This window comes from Dama dama, chromosome 28 (genome assembly GCF_033118175.1).
Source record: "Dama dama isolate Ldn47 chromosome 28, ASM3311817v1, whole genome shotgun sequence".
Lineage (NCBI taxonomy): Eukaryota > Metazoa > Chordata > Mammalia > Artiodactyla > Cervidae > Dama > Dama dama.
In genome coordinates this window covers 24,697,201-24,714,011 of record NC_083708.1, presented here as the reverse complement: position 1 = coordinate 24,714,011, position 16,811 = coordinate 24,697,201, and the positions used below count along the sequence as shown (strand labels likewise).

Here is a 16,811-nt window from a genome sequence, read left to right as displayed (position 1 = left end):
CAGTCTGAATTTTTCAATAAGGAGTTCATGATCTGAGCCAGTCAACTCCCAGTTTTGATTTTGCTGACTGTATAGAGGTTTTCCATCTTTGGCTGCAAAGAATATAATGAATCTGATTTTGGTAATGACTATCTGGTGATATCCATATGTAGAGTTTTCTCTTGTGTTGTTGGAAGAGGGTGTTTGCTATGACCAGTGAACTCTGGTCTTGCCAAAACTCTGTTAGCCTTTGCCCTGCTTCATTTTGTACTCCAAGGCCAACTTTGCCTCTTATTCCAGGTATCCCTCATGGCTCAGTTGGTAAAGAATCCGCCTGCAATGCAGGAGACCCCTGTTTGATTCCTGGGTTGGGAAGATCCACTAGAGAAGGGATAGGCTACCCACTCCAGTATTCTTGGGCTTCCCTTGTGACTCAGCTGGTAAAGAATCCGCCTGCAATTTGGGAGACCTGGGTTTGATCGCTGGGTTGGGAAGATCCCCCTGGAGAAGGGAGTGGCTACCCACTCCAGTACTCTGGCCTGGAGAATTCTGTGGACTGTATAGTCCGTGCGGTCGCAAAGAGTCAGACATAACTGAGCAACTTTCACTTTCACTTTCCAGGTATCTCTTGACTTCCTACTTTTGCATTCCAGTCCCCTATGATAAAAAGGACATCTTTTTTGGGTGTTAGTTCTAGAAGGTTTTGTAGGTCTTCATAGGACCATTCAACTTTATCTTCTTAAACATTACTGGTTGGGGCATAGACTTGGATTACTGTGATTTTGAATGGTTTGCCTTGGAAATGAACAGAGATCATTCTGTCATTTTTGAGATTGCACCCAACTACTACATTTCAGACTCTTTTGTTGACTATGATGGCTACTCCATTTCTTCTAAGTGTTTCTTGCCCACAGTAGTAGATACAATGGTCATCTGAATTAAATTCACCCATTCCAGTCCATTTTAGTTCACCGATTCCTAAAATGTCAATGTTCACTCTTGCCATCTCCTGTTTGACCACTTCTGATTTACCTTGATTCCTGGACCTAACATTCCAGGTTCCTATGCAATATTGCTCTTTACAGCATCAGACTTTACTTCCATCACCAGTCACATCCACAACAGGGCACTGTTTTCACTTTGGCTCTGTCTCTTCATTTTCTCTGGGGTTATTTCTCAGCTCTTCTCCAGCCGCCTGTTGGGCACTTATTGACCTGGGGAGTGCATCTTTCAGTGTGGCTTCGCTGGTAGAGAATCCGCCTGCAACGCGGGAGACCCCAGTTCGATTCCTGTGTCAGGAAGACCTGCTGGAGAAGGGATAGACTGCCCACTCCAATATTCTTGGGCTTCCCTGCTGTCTCAGTTGGTAAAGAATCTGCCTGCACTAACAAACACATGAAAAGATCCTCAACATCACTCATTATCAGAGAAATGCAAATCAAAACCACAATGAGGTACCACCTCACACTGGTCAGAATGGCTGCTATCCAAAAGTCTACAAACACTAAGTGCTGGAGAGGGTGTGGAGAAAAAGGAACCCTCTTACACTGTTGGTGAGAATGTAAACTAGTACAGCCACTTTTGAGAACAGTGTGGAGATTCCTTAAAAACTGGAAATAGAACTGCCATATGACCCAGCAATCCCACTGCTGGTCATACACACCAAGGGAACCAGAATTGAAAGAGACACGTGCACCCCAATGTTCATCGCAGCACTGTTTACAATAGCCAGGACATGGAAGCAACCTAGATGTCCATTGGCAGATGAATGGATAAGAAAGCTGTGGTACATTTACACTATGGAATATTACTCAGCCATTAAAAAGAATGCATTTGAATCAGTTCTAATGAGGTGGATGAAATTGGAGCCTATTATATGGAGTGAAGTAAGTCAGAAAGAAAAACACCAATACAGTATACTAACGCATATATATGGAATTTAGAAAGATGGTGATGATGACCCTATATGCGAGACAGCAAAAGAGACACAGATGTAAAGAACAGACTTCTGGACTCTGTGGGAGAAGGCGAGGGAGGGATGATTTGAGAGAATAGCATTGAAACATGTATATTATCATATGTGAAATAGATCGCCAGTCCAGGTTCGATGCATGAGACAGGGTGCTCAGGGTTGGTGCACCGGGATGACCCTGAGGAATGGGATGGGGAGGGAGAAGGGAGGGAGGATCAGGATGGGGAACACATATACACCCATGGCTGATTCATGTGAATGTATGGCAAAAACCACCACAATATTGTAAAGTAATTAGCTTCCAATTAAAATTAAAAAAAAAAAAAAAAAGAATTTACCTGCAATGTGGGAGACCTGGGTTTGATCCCTGGGTTGGGAAGATCCCCTGGAGAAGGGAAAGGCTACCCACTCCAGTGTTCTGGCCGCAAGGAGTCAGACACGACTGAGCAACTTTCAATTTCTTTTGCCCTGTCCTGTTCCAAGTAATATTCTACTAACAGTTATTCATCTTAGTGTACCAAACATCAATAAAATGTTACAGAAAAATTATTGTTATTAATGTAGATTTTACCCTAACATGATTTTATTTCCACTTTGTATTTCATAACAATATCCATTTCTTTTGAATTACTATGTCTTATTTCAAAAGCATCTTTTATCATGGAAAACACATCAAGAAGTCTAAGGTGTCTGGCACTCATAACAAGAATTGGTTTTGAAGCCAGTATCTTTTTATCAATACTGGAAAATAAATTTGTGTACCTGTAACCACGCCATATCAGTGATGGGAAGACGAGATGTACTTATGAGAGCTAAATATTTGAAATATGAATACTATTTAAGAGGCCTCACACGTAAGGTGAACATTTCTAAAGCTCCTGGAGCAATTAGTCTTACAAACCACTGGACTGATGAAAACTGAAATAGTGCACATTCCAAAATTTTGTGAACTTCTGTGTCTCACAAATGATGAAAGTCATAACAGGTGTTTTAAAGTTACAGAAAATTTTGGCAACTGTGCTTCATGTGGCAGATTAAAATTTTTATTTTAACCATTATAATCAACATGATATTTTAAGGATCAAACAACACAATGTGTCAAAACCTTTCGCAAACTATGAGATTCTATCTGTGAGAAGTGTGAAAGTTTTTGCTCAGTCATTTCCAACTCTACAACACCATGGACTGTAGACCACCAAGCTCCTTTGTTCATAGGATTTTCAGGCAAGAATACTGGAATCAGTTGCCATTCCCTTCTCCAGGGTAATTTCCTGACCCAGGAATTGAACCCTGGTCCTCCTATATTGCAGGCAGATTCTTTATAATCTGAGCCACCAGGGAAGCCCAAGATTCTACCTAAATAGTGTTAATTACAATTAACACTTTTTGTAACATTTGCTGATGAGCACAGAAGTACAAGACAGAAATAATCTTTTAAATCATTCATTTCATTTAAAATGATCCAAAAATATTAATTCACAGGAATACATTACCTAGTAACATTTTTCAAGTGTATGCATTAGTACAACTTATGAAAAGGAATCCTAAAGGAAATTAGTCCTGAATATTCATTGGAAGGACTGATGCTGAAACTTCAATACTTTGGCCACCTGATGTGAAAAGCTGACTCATTAGAAAAGACTCTAATACTGGGAAGTATTGAAGGCAGGGGAGGAGAAGGGGGCAAGAGAGGATGAGATGGTTGGATGGCATCACTGACTCAATGGACATGACGTTGAGCAAGCTCTGGGAGATGGTGAAGTACAGAGAAGCCTGGTGAGCTGCAGTCCATGGGGTTGCAAAGAGTAGGACATGACTGAGGGACTGAAAAACATGAAAAGCAAAGTCAAATTATTTTCCAAGATTTTGTCACACATCAGAAAGTATTGTCAATTTTTAGCTTTTTCTAATGTAAGTAACATTCCTATAGAAGTATTTTAATAAAATTTATTCAGTAAACACTTAAACCATATACAACATCAGTTACCTAAAATATGAAACATTTTATTACTTCTTTAGGCATGTTTATTACAGAATATGAAGCAAAGTGGGCCTTAGGAAGCATCACTATGAACAAAGCTAGTGGATGTGATGGAATTCCAGTTGAGCTATTTCAAATCCTGAAAGATGACACTGTGAAAGTGCTGCACTCAATATGCCAGCAAATTTGGAAAACTCAGCAGTGGCCACAGGACTGGAAAAGGTCAGTTTTCATTCCAATCCCAAAGAAAGGCAATGCTAAAGAATGCTCAAATTACTGCACAATTGCACTCATCTCACACGCTAGTAACATAATGCTTAAAATTCTCCAAGTCAGGCTTCAGCAATATGTGAACTTCCAGGTGTTCAAGCTGGTTTTAGAAAAGGCAGAGGAACCAGAGATCAAATTGCCAACATCCGATGGGATGGATCATTGAAAAACCAAGACATCTATTTCTGCTTTTTGACTATGCCAAATGACTATGACTTTGACTGTGTGGATCACAATAAACTGTGGAAAATTCTGAAAGAGGTGGGAAGACCAGACCATCTGACCTGCCTCTTGAGAAACCTGTATGCAGGTGAGGAAACAACAGTTAGAACTGGTCATGGAACAACAGACTGGTTCCAAATAGGAAAAGGAGTATGTCAAGACTGTATATTGTCATCCTGCTTATTTAACTTATATGCAGAGTACATCATGAGAAACGCTGGGCTGGAGGAAGCACAAGCTGGAAGCAAGATTGCTGGGAGAAATATCAATAACCTCAGATATGCAGATGACACCACCCTTATGGCAGAAAGTGAAGAAGAACTAAAGAGCCTCTTGATAAAAGTGAAAGAGGAGAGTGAAGAAGTTGGCTTAAAGCTCAACATTTAGAAAACTAAGATCATGGCATCTGATCCCATCACTTCATAGCAGATAGATGGGGAAACAGTGGAAACAGTGGCTAACTTTATTTTTCTGGGCTCCAAAATCACTGCAGATGGTGATTGCAGCCATGAAATTAAAAGATGTTTACTCCTTGGAAGGAAAGTTATGACCAACCTAGACAGCATATTAAAAAGCAGAGACATTACTTTGTCAACAAAGGTCTGTCTAGTCAAGGCTATGGTTTTTCCAGTGGTCACGTATGGATGTGAGAGTTGGACTATAATGAAAGCTGAGTGCCAAAGATTTGATGCTTTTGAACTGTGGTGTTGGAGAAGACTCTTGAGAGTCCCTTGGACTGCAAGGAGATCCAACCAGTCCATCCTAAAGGAGATCAGTTCTGGGTATTCATTGGAAGGACTGATGCTGTAGCTGAAACTCCAATACTTTGGCCACCTGATGCAAAGAGCTGACTCATTGGAAAAGACCCTGATACTGGGAAAGATTGAGGGCAGGAGAAGATGGAGACAACAGAGGATGAGATGGTTGGATGGTATCATTGACTCGATGGACATGGGTTTGGGTGGAGTCGGGGAGTTGGTGATGGACAGGGAGGCCTGGTGTGCTGCGGTTCATGGGGTCGCAAAGAGTTGGACACGACTGAGCGACTGAACCAAACTGAAACTAGTAAAACAAAATCATCCATATTCCCAGTACCTAAAAACTGTTCATATTTTGGTACGTTTCCCCCCAATGTTGTGTATGTGTGCCTGCATTCAATATTCTTGGGATCATATTATATTTAGTTTGATGTACAGGTGTTTTTCTCCCATTTGGCACAAACTTGGACCTTCTTCCAGGCTATTAATAACTTTCATAAATTTCATTTTTAACCTGGCCATAGTAATAGTTAACTGAATGCATGTACCCAAATTTACACATTAGACATGTTTTAAAAACTTTCAAAGAAACTCTGTGCATAAAATGAATCTTATATTTAGGGTAATTTCCTTAGGACTGATCTTGAAAACAAACACATCATTGTTTTAAAAAGAATCTTAGCAGTCATCAAGAAAAGAGCGAAATTCTCAGTAGCTTAATTGTTTCTCATTTATAGCAACTCCTTGGAATAACGTGAGAGGGGGTAAAATCCTTCAATAGTTTTTCATGAATACATTTTATTTTTGTCTTCTCAAAGAAAACAGCAATGTCAAAGGGAACTTGCCCTTTTCATATGAAGACAAAATTTACTTTAGAAGAAAAAAAGTTGGGATAAAGAAAGGGATGTATTTATCCTGCTGGTGTCAAGATCCTCTCCAGATCTTGTCCTTCCTATCTAGACTCCCTTTTACTTTCCCTGGATTTGGAGTCAAGGGCTGTAATCACTCAAAGCATGTCCAGTTTGGGGAGAAGAGTCTAGTTGTGTGGTTATGTTTCAATAGCTGCCTTGTGATTTTTAACTCTTTGGATCAAAGAAACTTAAATTATTGAAAAACCGTAAGAGAAAAGGAGGCCATTTTGAACCATTTAAATTATGATGAAATTTACTAATGTTTTACTCTGTGACTCTACTAAATGGTGAAATCTATATTAAAAAAAAACTTCAGTTTAGGAAAACAATAAGCAGAATTTAGATGCTTCCTTTACACTTAAATCAGTATAACCTAATGGAAAGTTGAAACACCAGGATTAATGTCTTAAATTTCCCACATAAACTCTTTTACTTAGAACCACTTAAACTCTCTATTTAATTTCATGTTAAATAGAAACAATAACACCCATTTGAGCCTTACTAATGTTATAATTTTGTTAAATCAAATAAGATAATGTGTAAGAACATACTTCATTACAGGAATAAATACTTATTACCATCATATTCTATTCAAATATTCTTTTAAATATGTAAAGTTTTAAAAGCAGAAGACATCATCTAACGTCAATGCACAGATGCAAACAGAATGGATTGAGATTTTTAACTTAAGCAGAGGTAGGTTTTTGTCAAGTGGTATGAGGGAAAAAAAGAGCATGAAGAGTGTTAAGGAGAAATGCAAGGCAATATTATGATGATGTACAACAGACTACAGGAAGGAGGGTGAAAATATAGATTAAGGTTAAGGGCATAGTAGAGACAGAGTGAACGGAGATCTCAGTAGCATGTAAGAATTGTTGAAGTGGAGCTACTGGAGGGAGAGAGAAGGTTGAAGAGTAATACAACTGAATTGAGAATATGGAAAGGTATTAGCAATGACAAGGCCTAGTGTATGAACACAGGTGTAAATGGCTCATAGGGTGGAAGATAAGATTATTGGCAGAGTGAGAGCTTGAAAATGGGAGGCCAGATAGATCATCCATGTGGATACTGAAAGCACAATACCTACCACAGCAGTCGTGGCCAACTCTTTGGAACCCTCTGGACTGTACCCTGCCTGGGTGTCCATGAGATTCTCCAGGCAAGAATACTGGAGCAGGAAGCCATTCTCTTCTCCATGGGATCTTTCCGACCCAGGGAGCAAACCTGCATCTCCCACATTTCAGGTGGATTCTTTGCCAGCTGAGCCACCAGGGAAGCCCAGTAGCTGAGGTAATTAAAATGAATCACAGTGATACCAGAGTGGTCAGACTAGCAGTGCCAACATAACTTAAGTACTTGTTAGAAATGCAAATTCTAAAATCTCACTCAGACCTATTGGGACTTCCTAGGTGGTGAGAGTGGTAAAGAAACAGCCTGTCATTGCAGAAGAGGCAATAGACCTGTTGGATCCCTGGGTGGGGATGATCCCCTGGAGGAGGGCAGGGCAACCTATTCCAGTATTCTTGCCTAGAGAATCCCACTGACAGAGTAACCTGGTGGGCTACAGTCCACAGGGTCCTAAAGAGTCAGGGAGGACTGCAGTTACTTATCGCAGGCACATCCAGATCTATTAAATCAAGAAACCAGTGGATGGTGCTTCAGGTGCTGTAGGATGAAGTCTGAGAACTTATAGGGGTGGCATGGAAAATGGAAGAGTTAACTGCTTGCAAATGAAGATTTCAAAGAGGTAGCATTTAAACTACACCAGAAATTATCGCAAGGTTAAGCAGAGAGGGCTTAAAATTAAAATGAGTAGCATTTCATGCACTGGAGAAGGAAATGGCAACCCACTCCAGCATTCTTCCCTGGAGAATCCCAGGGACAGAGGAGCCTGGTGGGCTGCCATCTATGGGGTCGCACAGAGTTGGACACGGCGGACGAGACTTAGCAGCAGCAGCAGCATTTGTAAAGAAAAGCTTGACTCATGAAAAGACTTCAGGTAAGAGCAGATAAACTTATGTAACAGTGAAAAATACTAGCTGCTAACATTAGAAAATCAAGCCCTGCTGAGAAGGCATTGGTTCTTTAAGAAGCCTGATAAAACATGACAAACTTCTACTTTTTCGTTCATTGGCCTTGGGCTCAGTTGAGACTGAAAGCTGGGACAGTAACCGTGACTGCCTTGGCATACCAGCATTTTCCACAAATTTCCAACATCTCTATGGCACACTAGAGAAATTGCTTCCAATAGCTACTTAAGGTGAAACCGGCAACCCTCCCCGTCTGTGACGTCATGGAACGCCCACCGAGGGTGTGTTCCACCAACATCCGGGCGCCAAGGGGCGGGTTTGCGCGCCTCTAACGTCACTACCGGGCGCCGGGCGCGCTCTGCGGCGGTAGATTCAAACGTTTCGGCCAGGGTCTCGGGGCCTGTGGGAGCGTCTGAGTCGGGGTTCTTGGTGTACTCGCTGGCGTGAGCTTCATTGCAGCGCAGGGAGGACCCGGGAAGTTGAGGCGGCGGCTGCCAAAACCCGAGGGCGAGAATGGGGCTCTCCACCACGGTCTCGCAGAGGAAGATGATAAGGCGCAAGGCTCCTCGCGGCTTTCTAAAGCGCGTTTTCAAACGACAGAAGCCTCAGCTTCGTTTGGAGACGAGTAGCGACCTACTGGTGAGATTTTGTCCCTTCATAGACTGGCAGTGGGGCGGGGATAGATCGGGGAAATAACCCCCCAGCCTGTATTTCGCCGCCCCTCCAGCCAGTCTGCTCCAATGCTCTGACCACCCGATGCGAAGAGTCCACTCATTGGTAAAGACTGTGATGCTGGGATGGTAAAGGCTTTGACTGGGAAAGACTGAGGGCTAGAAAAGAAGAGGGCAACAGAGGATGAGATGGTTGGCTGGCATCACTGACTAAATAGACGTGAGTCGGAGCAAACTCAGGGAGAAGGACAGGGAAGCCTGGTGTGCTGCAGTTCATGGAGTCGAACACGACTCAGCGACTGAACTGTAACGGTCAATCTAGCTCTTTGAGGCCTACGTTTGAGGCATTCGCAGCAAAATCTGGGCCTGTTAGTATTCCCGACGCTAAGTTGTTTTGGGGCCCGCTGAAATATAGATATCCTGAATTTTTTTTTTTTTTTTTTTTTAACGGGAGTCTTTTAGACACATCAGTTTAAGGAAAAAGTTAACTGCTTGTAGTTTTTAAATATCACTCTTTAGGAGCACAGTCTGGTACTTAACACTGTGCTTAGTGTAATTTGTGAAGGTTCGAAGATAGAATTTTTTAAAAATAGATTTTGAAATTCAGGGTGGGTTACTTTCTTTTAACTACTGTAAAAGGCATTTCTGACATGCTTTGCAAAAGTGTATTTCTCTTGGTCTTCTTTCCTTCCCCTTCTATTTACGTTATTAAGTATATTATTAAATATATTGCCGTTTCTTCCACTTCAGCTTACTTGCTAGAGAAAGAACACTGATCCAAAGGTTTGTAAGTAGTATGCCCCCAAATGTGAATTCGTTTTCCTAGACAAGGAGAACACCTATTAGTTTAGTTTTCAAACCAACCGTTAAAATTTTACCTGACTCATAGTAACTACTGCATAATACTCACCTAATAAAAAGCCACAGTCGAACCACTCTAATATTTCTGTTTTGAAATTAATTGAGGGCTTTTATGTTGATTGCCTGGAATATATTATCCCTCTAGCAGAATGAACACTTTCCCTGGGTTTGTACCATAGGAGGCACCTTCTGTTGTTTGTTATAAGAGCTCTTTTGAGTCAAGGAACCACTACAGGTGGGCACCTTATTTCCAGGAGATCAGGGATAAAGAATTGTGGATAATAGGGATTATGACATGGAGAGTGGCTTCAGAATGCAATCATCTGTTCTAAGCTACATTGGCTTTTTCTCCCTAACCTCCCCATCTCTTTTCTCTGTAGCCCCTGCTAGTTCTCTACTGCCTCCCGTAATTTTAGGATTTCTATTTTTGCTAGATTACTACAGAATTGTCCTCATTTTTCCTTTCTCTGAAGTCAGAACTACTTAAAAAATTTTTTTTTTTCTTATAAAAATAGTCTTTCTAATGTCTCCTGTCCTTCTTTTTGGTTCCTTTCTTCGACTGTAAGAAAAGACAATACATACTGTTTTATTACCTTTGTTCCCTGAAGGTAGTGATTAAGGTGGCACAAGTGAGCTGTATTAAAGTGAAATTGCTTTTCAAAAGAATTTTAAGTTATTAATTCTGAAGTTTTCACTGGTGTTGGGGTTTTAAATGGAGGGGGAAGGAGATTACCAGTTAGTGCAAATTTTGGGCCAGAAATTTCTCAAGTCGCCAGATTCCTGCCACATTCATACTTGCCTGCCCCAAAGTGACCTATGGACAGGTGGGCTTTGTTGTGGAGTCAGATCCAAGTGGTACAGGAAAGGACGGGAGGTGAAATTCTAAGCATTTGCAGTGGTAGGGGAAAGGAAGTTGTTTTGGCCTATGTCTATCCCTAGATTGTATGCTTATCTTTGGCTTTCATTATTTCTCCTTCACGGCCTTATAGATGTCAGGCATCACTCTGGTTTCTTTACTTACGGTTTTCTGCTTGCCATTGGCACCTAATAATCTTACCCAGCTAGGTGTCCCACATCATTCATAAACTTCTCTACAATTGAGGCAATCTGTTTTTCTTTCTTTTTTTCTGAACTTTGATAGCCATAAGAGTTTACATCATACAGTTTAGCTGTTGGGACCCTGACAGTGTTCTCTTAAGAGTTTTCTGTGTCCATGTTGTCTCCCAGTGTGGTACACAGCTTCTTGAGGAGAAGGAACCATGCATATTTCCTTTTGTCTCCCATTGTCTTTAACACAAAACTAATCTACTTTTCTGCTGTCTTTGCATAAGATGTTTCTTCTGCGTGAAGATGTCCTCATTCCACTCTGCTTGGCAAACACCAGTTCTTTCAAAATTGAGTTCAAATGCCTCTTACTCAGTGACGTCTTCCTTCATCATCTTAGAAATGATCTATCTTATCTTTCATTATCATCTGCTGTCACACATTTGTCTTTAGTTTCTTACAGGTTTTGTTTTCCCGTCTGACTGGGAACTTTGAATTGGGAACTTTTTGTATTCCTTGTGTTTGTTTCTTGAACATTCTGAGTGTACAATTTGAGAGTGATGTAACTATATATGGATTGATATTTCTAACATTTTATTCATAACTTCCTTGTATTATGTTATAGTTCTTCTGCACTGGTTTTTTGTTGTTGTTTTATTTTATACCTTACTTGATTGTATGTCACCAGGGCCAGTACTGGGGAGCATATGTTAATCTCGGATTGTTCAGCTTTCTTGTGGCTGAGTTAGTTTTTAGATTTATCGCTAAGGGATACTGTGCAAGTATCTGAGTACTTATGGTTTATGTAAAACTCAAAAGTGCTATGAGGAAGTGGGGAGGAAGTCATGCTGGCCCAGTCTTGTAGTCAAATGGATATTTCTTTGTAAATTATCTTTTGCCTTACCTTTCAAGGAAGCAAATTTTTAAATTTTTTCAAAGTAAGTTCTTAATGGAATGGCTTACCTTTTCCAAGGTTGAATGTCTACCTGAGACCTTAAACTTTGCTTTTTTCTGACCATTTTAATTTAAACCTTAGTTCACTTGAGTGGCACCAGTTAACTGTTTTATGACAGAGAAATAGGTTGTTTTTTAAAAAAAATTCTGATGTTAAAAAAAAAGTAGAATTAATCCAGTGTCTATGTTTCATGCCCATGAAGAGTAAAGGATTCAAGTCTCAAACCAGAATGTGGTTTATTTGGGATTGCCTAAACATTTTCTTTTGCCTATTTTGGGGAGATATGGATGGATTTTTTTGCTCATGCAATGATAATTATTGACTGCTTAACTACATATTGGGCCACAGGCTAAAGTTCACTGGGATACAATGTCTGGGAAGGTAGACATGGTTTTGCCCTTACACTGAAGAAGAGAGGTGAGAAATTGCTGCCTAATGTATGTGTATGTACAGTTATAAGAACTTCGGGGTACCATAGATCCATATAACCTTATGTATTGGGAGGACTTGGCTTTTCAGTATAAACCAGTAGCATGGCAGTAGGCAAAATTGTATTTGAATACTGAAAGAAATTCAGAAGGCCTAGCATAGAACTGGAAGCTGGAAAGGTGAGACAGAATGGAAAAACCTAGTCAAATGGGGTTTAGTATTAAGGAATTTGGAATTTATCCTGAGGGTATCTGGAAGCTATTTAGGTTTAGAAGTAGAGAATGAAGATTAATGGAGGAAATTGTGCTATATTATGGAGTGTTTTTGTCACAAAAGGAAATGGTATATCATTTGAAGTTTAAACATATTTGGAATGACATGGTATAGTGTAAAGAATCAATTAGGTAATTTACCTCAGAATTCTTATGAAAGTTAAAGAAGACCAAAAGATTATCTCCTTCCAAAGGTTCTCTATCATGTTCAGTTTAAATCCCCTACTCCTCTACTTTCCCCAGTTATCACTGAGACATTCCTAAACATCAACAATCCACTAAAGATTTCTGCTGTATAATAATAAGTAATAATTTAAAGGACCACATTACCTAGTTATTCAGCATTTAGTGAATTGTGGGGGAAGAGTTAAGTGTTGTGTATTAATTGATCTCACTGCAAAGAATGTGTAAAAGTGAAGGAAAGTGTTAGTTGCCCAGTTTTGTCTGACTCTTTGCGATGCCATGGACCATAGCCCGCCAGGCTCCTCTGTCCATGGAATTCTCCAGGCAAGAATATTGGCGTGGGCTGCCATTCCCTTCTTCCCAACCCAGGAGATCTTCCCAACCCAGAAGTCAAATCCAGGTCTCCTTCATTGTAGGCGGATTCTTTCCCATCTGAGCTACCAGGGAAGCCCAAAGAATGTGTACCATTAAGTAAATGACCGAAGAAGTTATATGTTAAAGATACTGTCTAATTGAACCTGAATTGGTAGTGCCTTCAGGCACCTGGCAGAAACAAAGGATGGAGCATTACCAATAACTTAAATCCGAGAGCACTAGACTCAATACTAGTGGAGAATTGAAATAGGACAGCAACTCACTTGACTCTTGCTTCAAGAGTCGGGAGTTATATTTTATTTGGTGAGAATTTTTAGGATATATTCTCACTTACTTGGGTTTTGTGCTCTACTTTAACTGTTTTCAAGGTATATGCATATAGAATGAGTAGCACTTTTTGATTGACTAGTGAACTTTGAGTAATATATTTAGCAAGATGTACATATTCAAATAGTGAGGTTAAATAAAGATACATATGTATATACACATGATACATATATTTTACATATATGTAGAAGTTGTTTCTGTAAGAATATGCAAGAAACTGGCAATCAGAGTTGACTGGGGAATGATGTTGAAGAGAGGTTTACTTTTGTCAGTTTATCTTTACAGATTTTTTGCTTTATATGTTAATTTTGAGGTAACTGTAGGTTCACAAGAAGTGGCAAAAATAGTACAGAATTCCCATTCGTTTTCTGCAGCTTCCCACAATGCTAATATATAACTCTAGTTCTTTGTGCACTTTTGAATTTTGTATTCTCTGCTTATTTTATCTAGTTTAAGGCTATTTTTAAAGAAATTTTAAAATTAATAGTAAATATGATTATTCTCATGTTTTTGTATGACCAAGTAACTTGACCTTTGTATCTGCTCTTTTCAATTCAATAAACTTAAAATTTCAATTATTAAATTTTTTTATTAGACATTTTAAATTAAATATCTGCTTTAAAAACTTTATACCTTGGATTGTAGAATGAGAGATGATTAGCCTTAAATACAGTAATTGATATGTTTTTCTTAGGGGGAATTTTAAATTGCATTAGAAACTTAACTTTAGTTGAAATGGAAAACAGAAATATTTGTTCTTCTTAGAGTCCTACCTAAGTTTTGATATAATGATCCTTTGGAGTAATACTGCTGTCTGTGACCTTTGGTCAGCTTTACACAGCTTTGTTTCATGTACTGTAGTAAGTCAGTCTCTTTCTTATGGAATTGTAAGATGGGCCTATATTAAACTGAATTCTGTGTTACCTTAAATAAAAGTTAAGTGATTGAGTCACAGTAGTAAATGGTGCGGCATTAAAATTTGGGATCTTCTTTTAAAAGTCATTATTTCAAAATATCAATGTTTGAGTTTAAAAATCATTTTGAGTTTTCTCTTTTACAGGTGCATCTGAACTGTTTACTCTTTGTTCATCGCTTAGCAGAAGAGTCACGGATAAATGCTTGTGGGAGTAAGTGTGGGGTCATTAAAAAGGAGCATGTACTGGCCGCAGCAAAGGTAAGATCTGAAATTATTTTCTGGAGCACAGTTACCTTAAAACACCACCTAGTTCGTCACCTCTGCCTGATTTAGGTTCCTTATTCAGTTTCCTTGACTGAGTTGATGCTTAGCTTTTCATGAGTTTTAATTACAGAGTTAGATTTTCTTTATTATGTATAGTGTATGTTTCTGATGGAAAAATTCATGGCCATTGCTTTATTGCTTTAGGGGAAAATGAATGTTTGACTGCTAGTCTGAGTGATTTGTAGTAGCATTATTACCTTAAAATTTATGAAAACTTCTTGATCATTTTAAGTTTACCTAATTATTTTTCTAAATTTGTTTTGAGTTGAGTGACTTCTGAATCAAATTGCTTACATGAGCAGAGAAGATTGCTTCTTACTGATATTTCTATGTAATGTAAGAGTGTGATAATTTAAGGCAGAGTTTTTTTCCATGTATGTTCCCAAGATTATTTTCACTTGATGTTAGTAGATGCCCCAACAGGAAAGGCTTCTGGGGTCAGATAAATTTATATAACCTAACATACTATACCTCCTTGAATAGTTACAATGTTATGTATAGAGAGCTCATTTCTGTGAGAATATGCAAGAAACTGGCACATGGTTCACTGGGGGATGATGTGAGAGAGAGACTTATTTTTTATAGTTTACCTCTTGATAAGCATTTTTTATTTAACATTTAAATAGTTTGAACTAATTATAGACCCATGGAAGGTACAAAAATACTATACTATTTCCACTGTACCTTTTATCCAGCTTCCCACAACATAAACATTTTTATATAACTATAGTTATGTAAAGTTATGAGAAGTTATCTTATATATAGTTATATATTTAGTTATCAAAAGTTATGAGAAATACACCATTAATTTGTTGAACTCTGTTAAACTTACCTTTTTGTAAATTTGGGTGTATAATGTACTTAGAATTTTGTAAATGAATTTGAGTACATAGTATTTTATTTTGCAGTCCCCATATTAACATCTTGTAGAACAGAGAAATACTGGCCTAGGGTATAAATCTATTTGATGACTTTCGTGAGAGTCTAGAAATGGCATGCCCTGGCATTTTTTAAGGGGCTTTAAATTCTCTTACAATTATAAACATTTCAACTAGTTTCTGGACTGTTAAAGTCAATGTTAAGTGTTTTCTGTAGGTAAAGCAAGGCTTAAGAACATGAGGAGTCTATGTGTGTATCTTAAATTTAGGATTGGTTTGCTTTTGTTAGTGAATTATAAGTAGACTTACCTAAAAGAAGGTAAGTTCTTTAAAAGAATTTTTTTGTGTATATATATTCTGGTCTCTAATGTTCTTTGTCCTTTACAACTTAAGATTTCATTTTTACTTTTTCTTCTGGGCTTTGTGTTGTGAAAATTATCTATGTGACAAGCTTTTCAGCTTGAGATGACTGGCCTTGGTCTCGGATATAATTCTACCCTAAATAGAGGAAATTTGGTGTTTGGATGAATTTGTATTGGTTTGTGGTTGTTACATTCCTGGTTTATAATAGGATTTTCAAGTTTTAGAACATATCTTAGCTCCCTGAATTACTAAATTTTCTACCTCAAGTTGGGAGCCATTAATCTGGACACTTTTGGCACAATTGAAGAAATTAACATCTAGAAGTGACTATTATAAAACTAGATTTTGAGAATCCAGGCATGTTTCACATTCTCTGAGAGAATTAGACTGTTTAGGGAAGTGTAAGACAATTTATAAGTCTAAAGATTCCCTAATCACATTCCAAATTGGGTTTTATGGATTCAGAGACTTACATGTTATACACATAGGACTTTTAAACTTTTTGTTGAGTAATTGTGTTTTATTTGCCCTAGGTATAATGTAAATCTTCATTTTCTCCCCCTCACAGGTAATTCTGAAGAAGAGCAGAGGTTAGAAGTTAAAGAACACATTTTTGAAAATTGTATGATGTATTATTTTAGGTGGTAACAGATCATGAAAGCACTTTTTATAAAGCAGTTAATATTGTGTATTAAAATATTGGCTAGTTGAAGGATGTGTGTATTTGTATGTTTTTTGCTGGTATTGAAATATCTCAAACACATGGAACTATATAATCTTTGTTTTTGAGGAATTATTTCAAGTTCATCCTACTTCCCTTTTGTTGGTATTGCAAATGTTTTACATATCAAAAATGAAATCTTAGTGTATGAAGTAGCTTGCAGAGATGTATTTCTTAGAATTCAGTTTATAAGTATTTAGATGTACTCACTGTTAATTAGGGAATCAATTTAATCTCTGAAGGAAGACAGTGTACAGTCAAATCTAGGTACATTTTAAATATTTTAACTGTTTAATACCTTTGCATAAGCAATGCAGTCTGCTTTTATGTTAGGCCAATAGTATACTGAAATAATTTCTTGACTGTAAA

General features: G+C 38.3%; 1 protein-coding gene across 1 annotated transcript; it reads left to right on the top strand.

Moving 5' to 3' along the window:
• Window positions 1-8,458: 8,458 nt before the first annotated feature.
• On the top strand, window positions 8,459-16,497 carry CENPW (centromere protein W). Its single transcript, XM_061131625.1, has 3 exons — window positions 8,459-8,762; window positions 14,301-14,414; window positions 16,290-16,497. Exons 1-3 carry the CDS (start codon window positions 8,637-8,639, stop codon window positions 16,314-16,316), a joined length of 267 nt encoding a protein of 88 aa, XP_060987608.1. The 5' UTR covers window positions 8,459-8,636; the 3' UTR covers window positions 16,317-16,497.
• Window positions 16,498-16,811: the final 314 nt, after the last annotated feature.

Coding starts and splice junctions, on each gene's coding strand:
- CENPW (XM_061131625.1), top strand. CDS start 8,637: ATGGGGCTCTCCACCACGGTCTCGCAGAGGAAGATGATAAGGCGCAAG. Junction 8,763..14,300: donor AGACGAGTAGCGACCTACTG/GTGAGATTTTGT, acceptor TCTCTTTTACAG/GTGCATCTGAACTGTTTACT. Junction 14,415..16,289: donor ATGTACTGGCCGCAGCAAAG/GTAAGATCTGAA, acceptor TCCCCCTCACAG/GTAATTCTGAAGAAGAGCAG.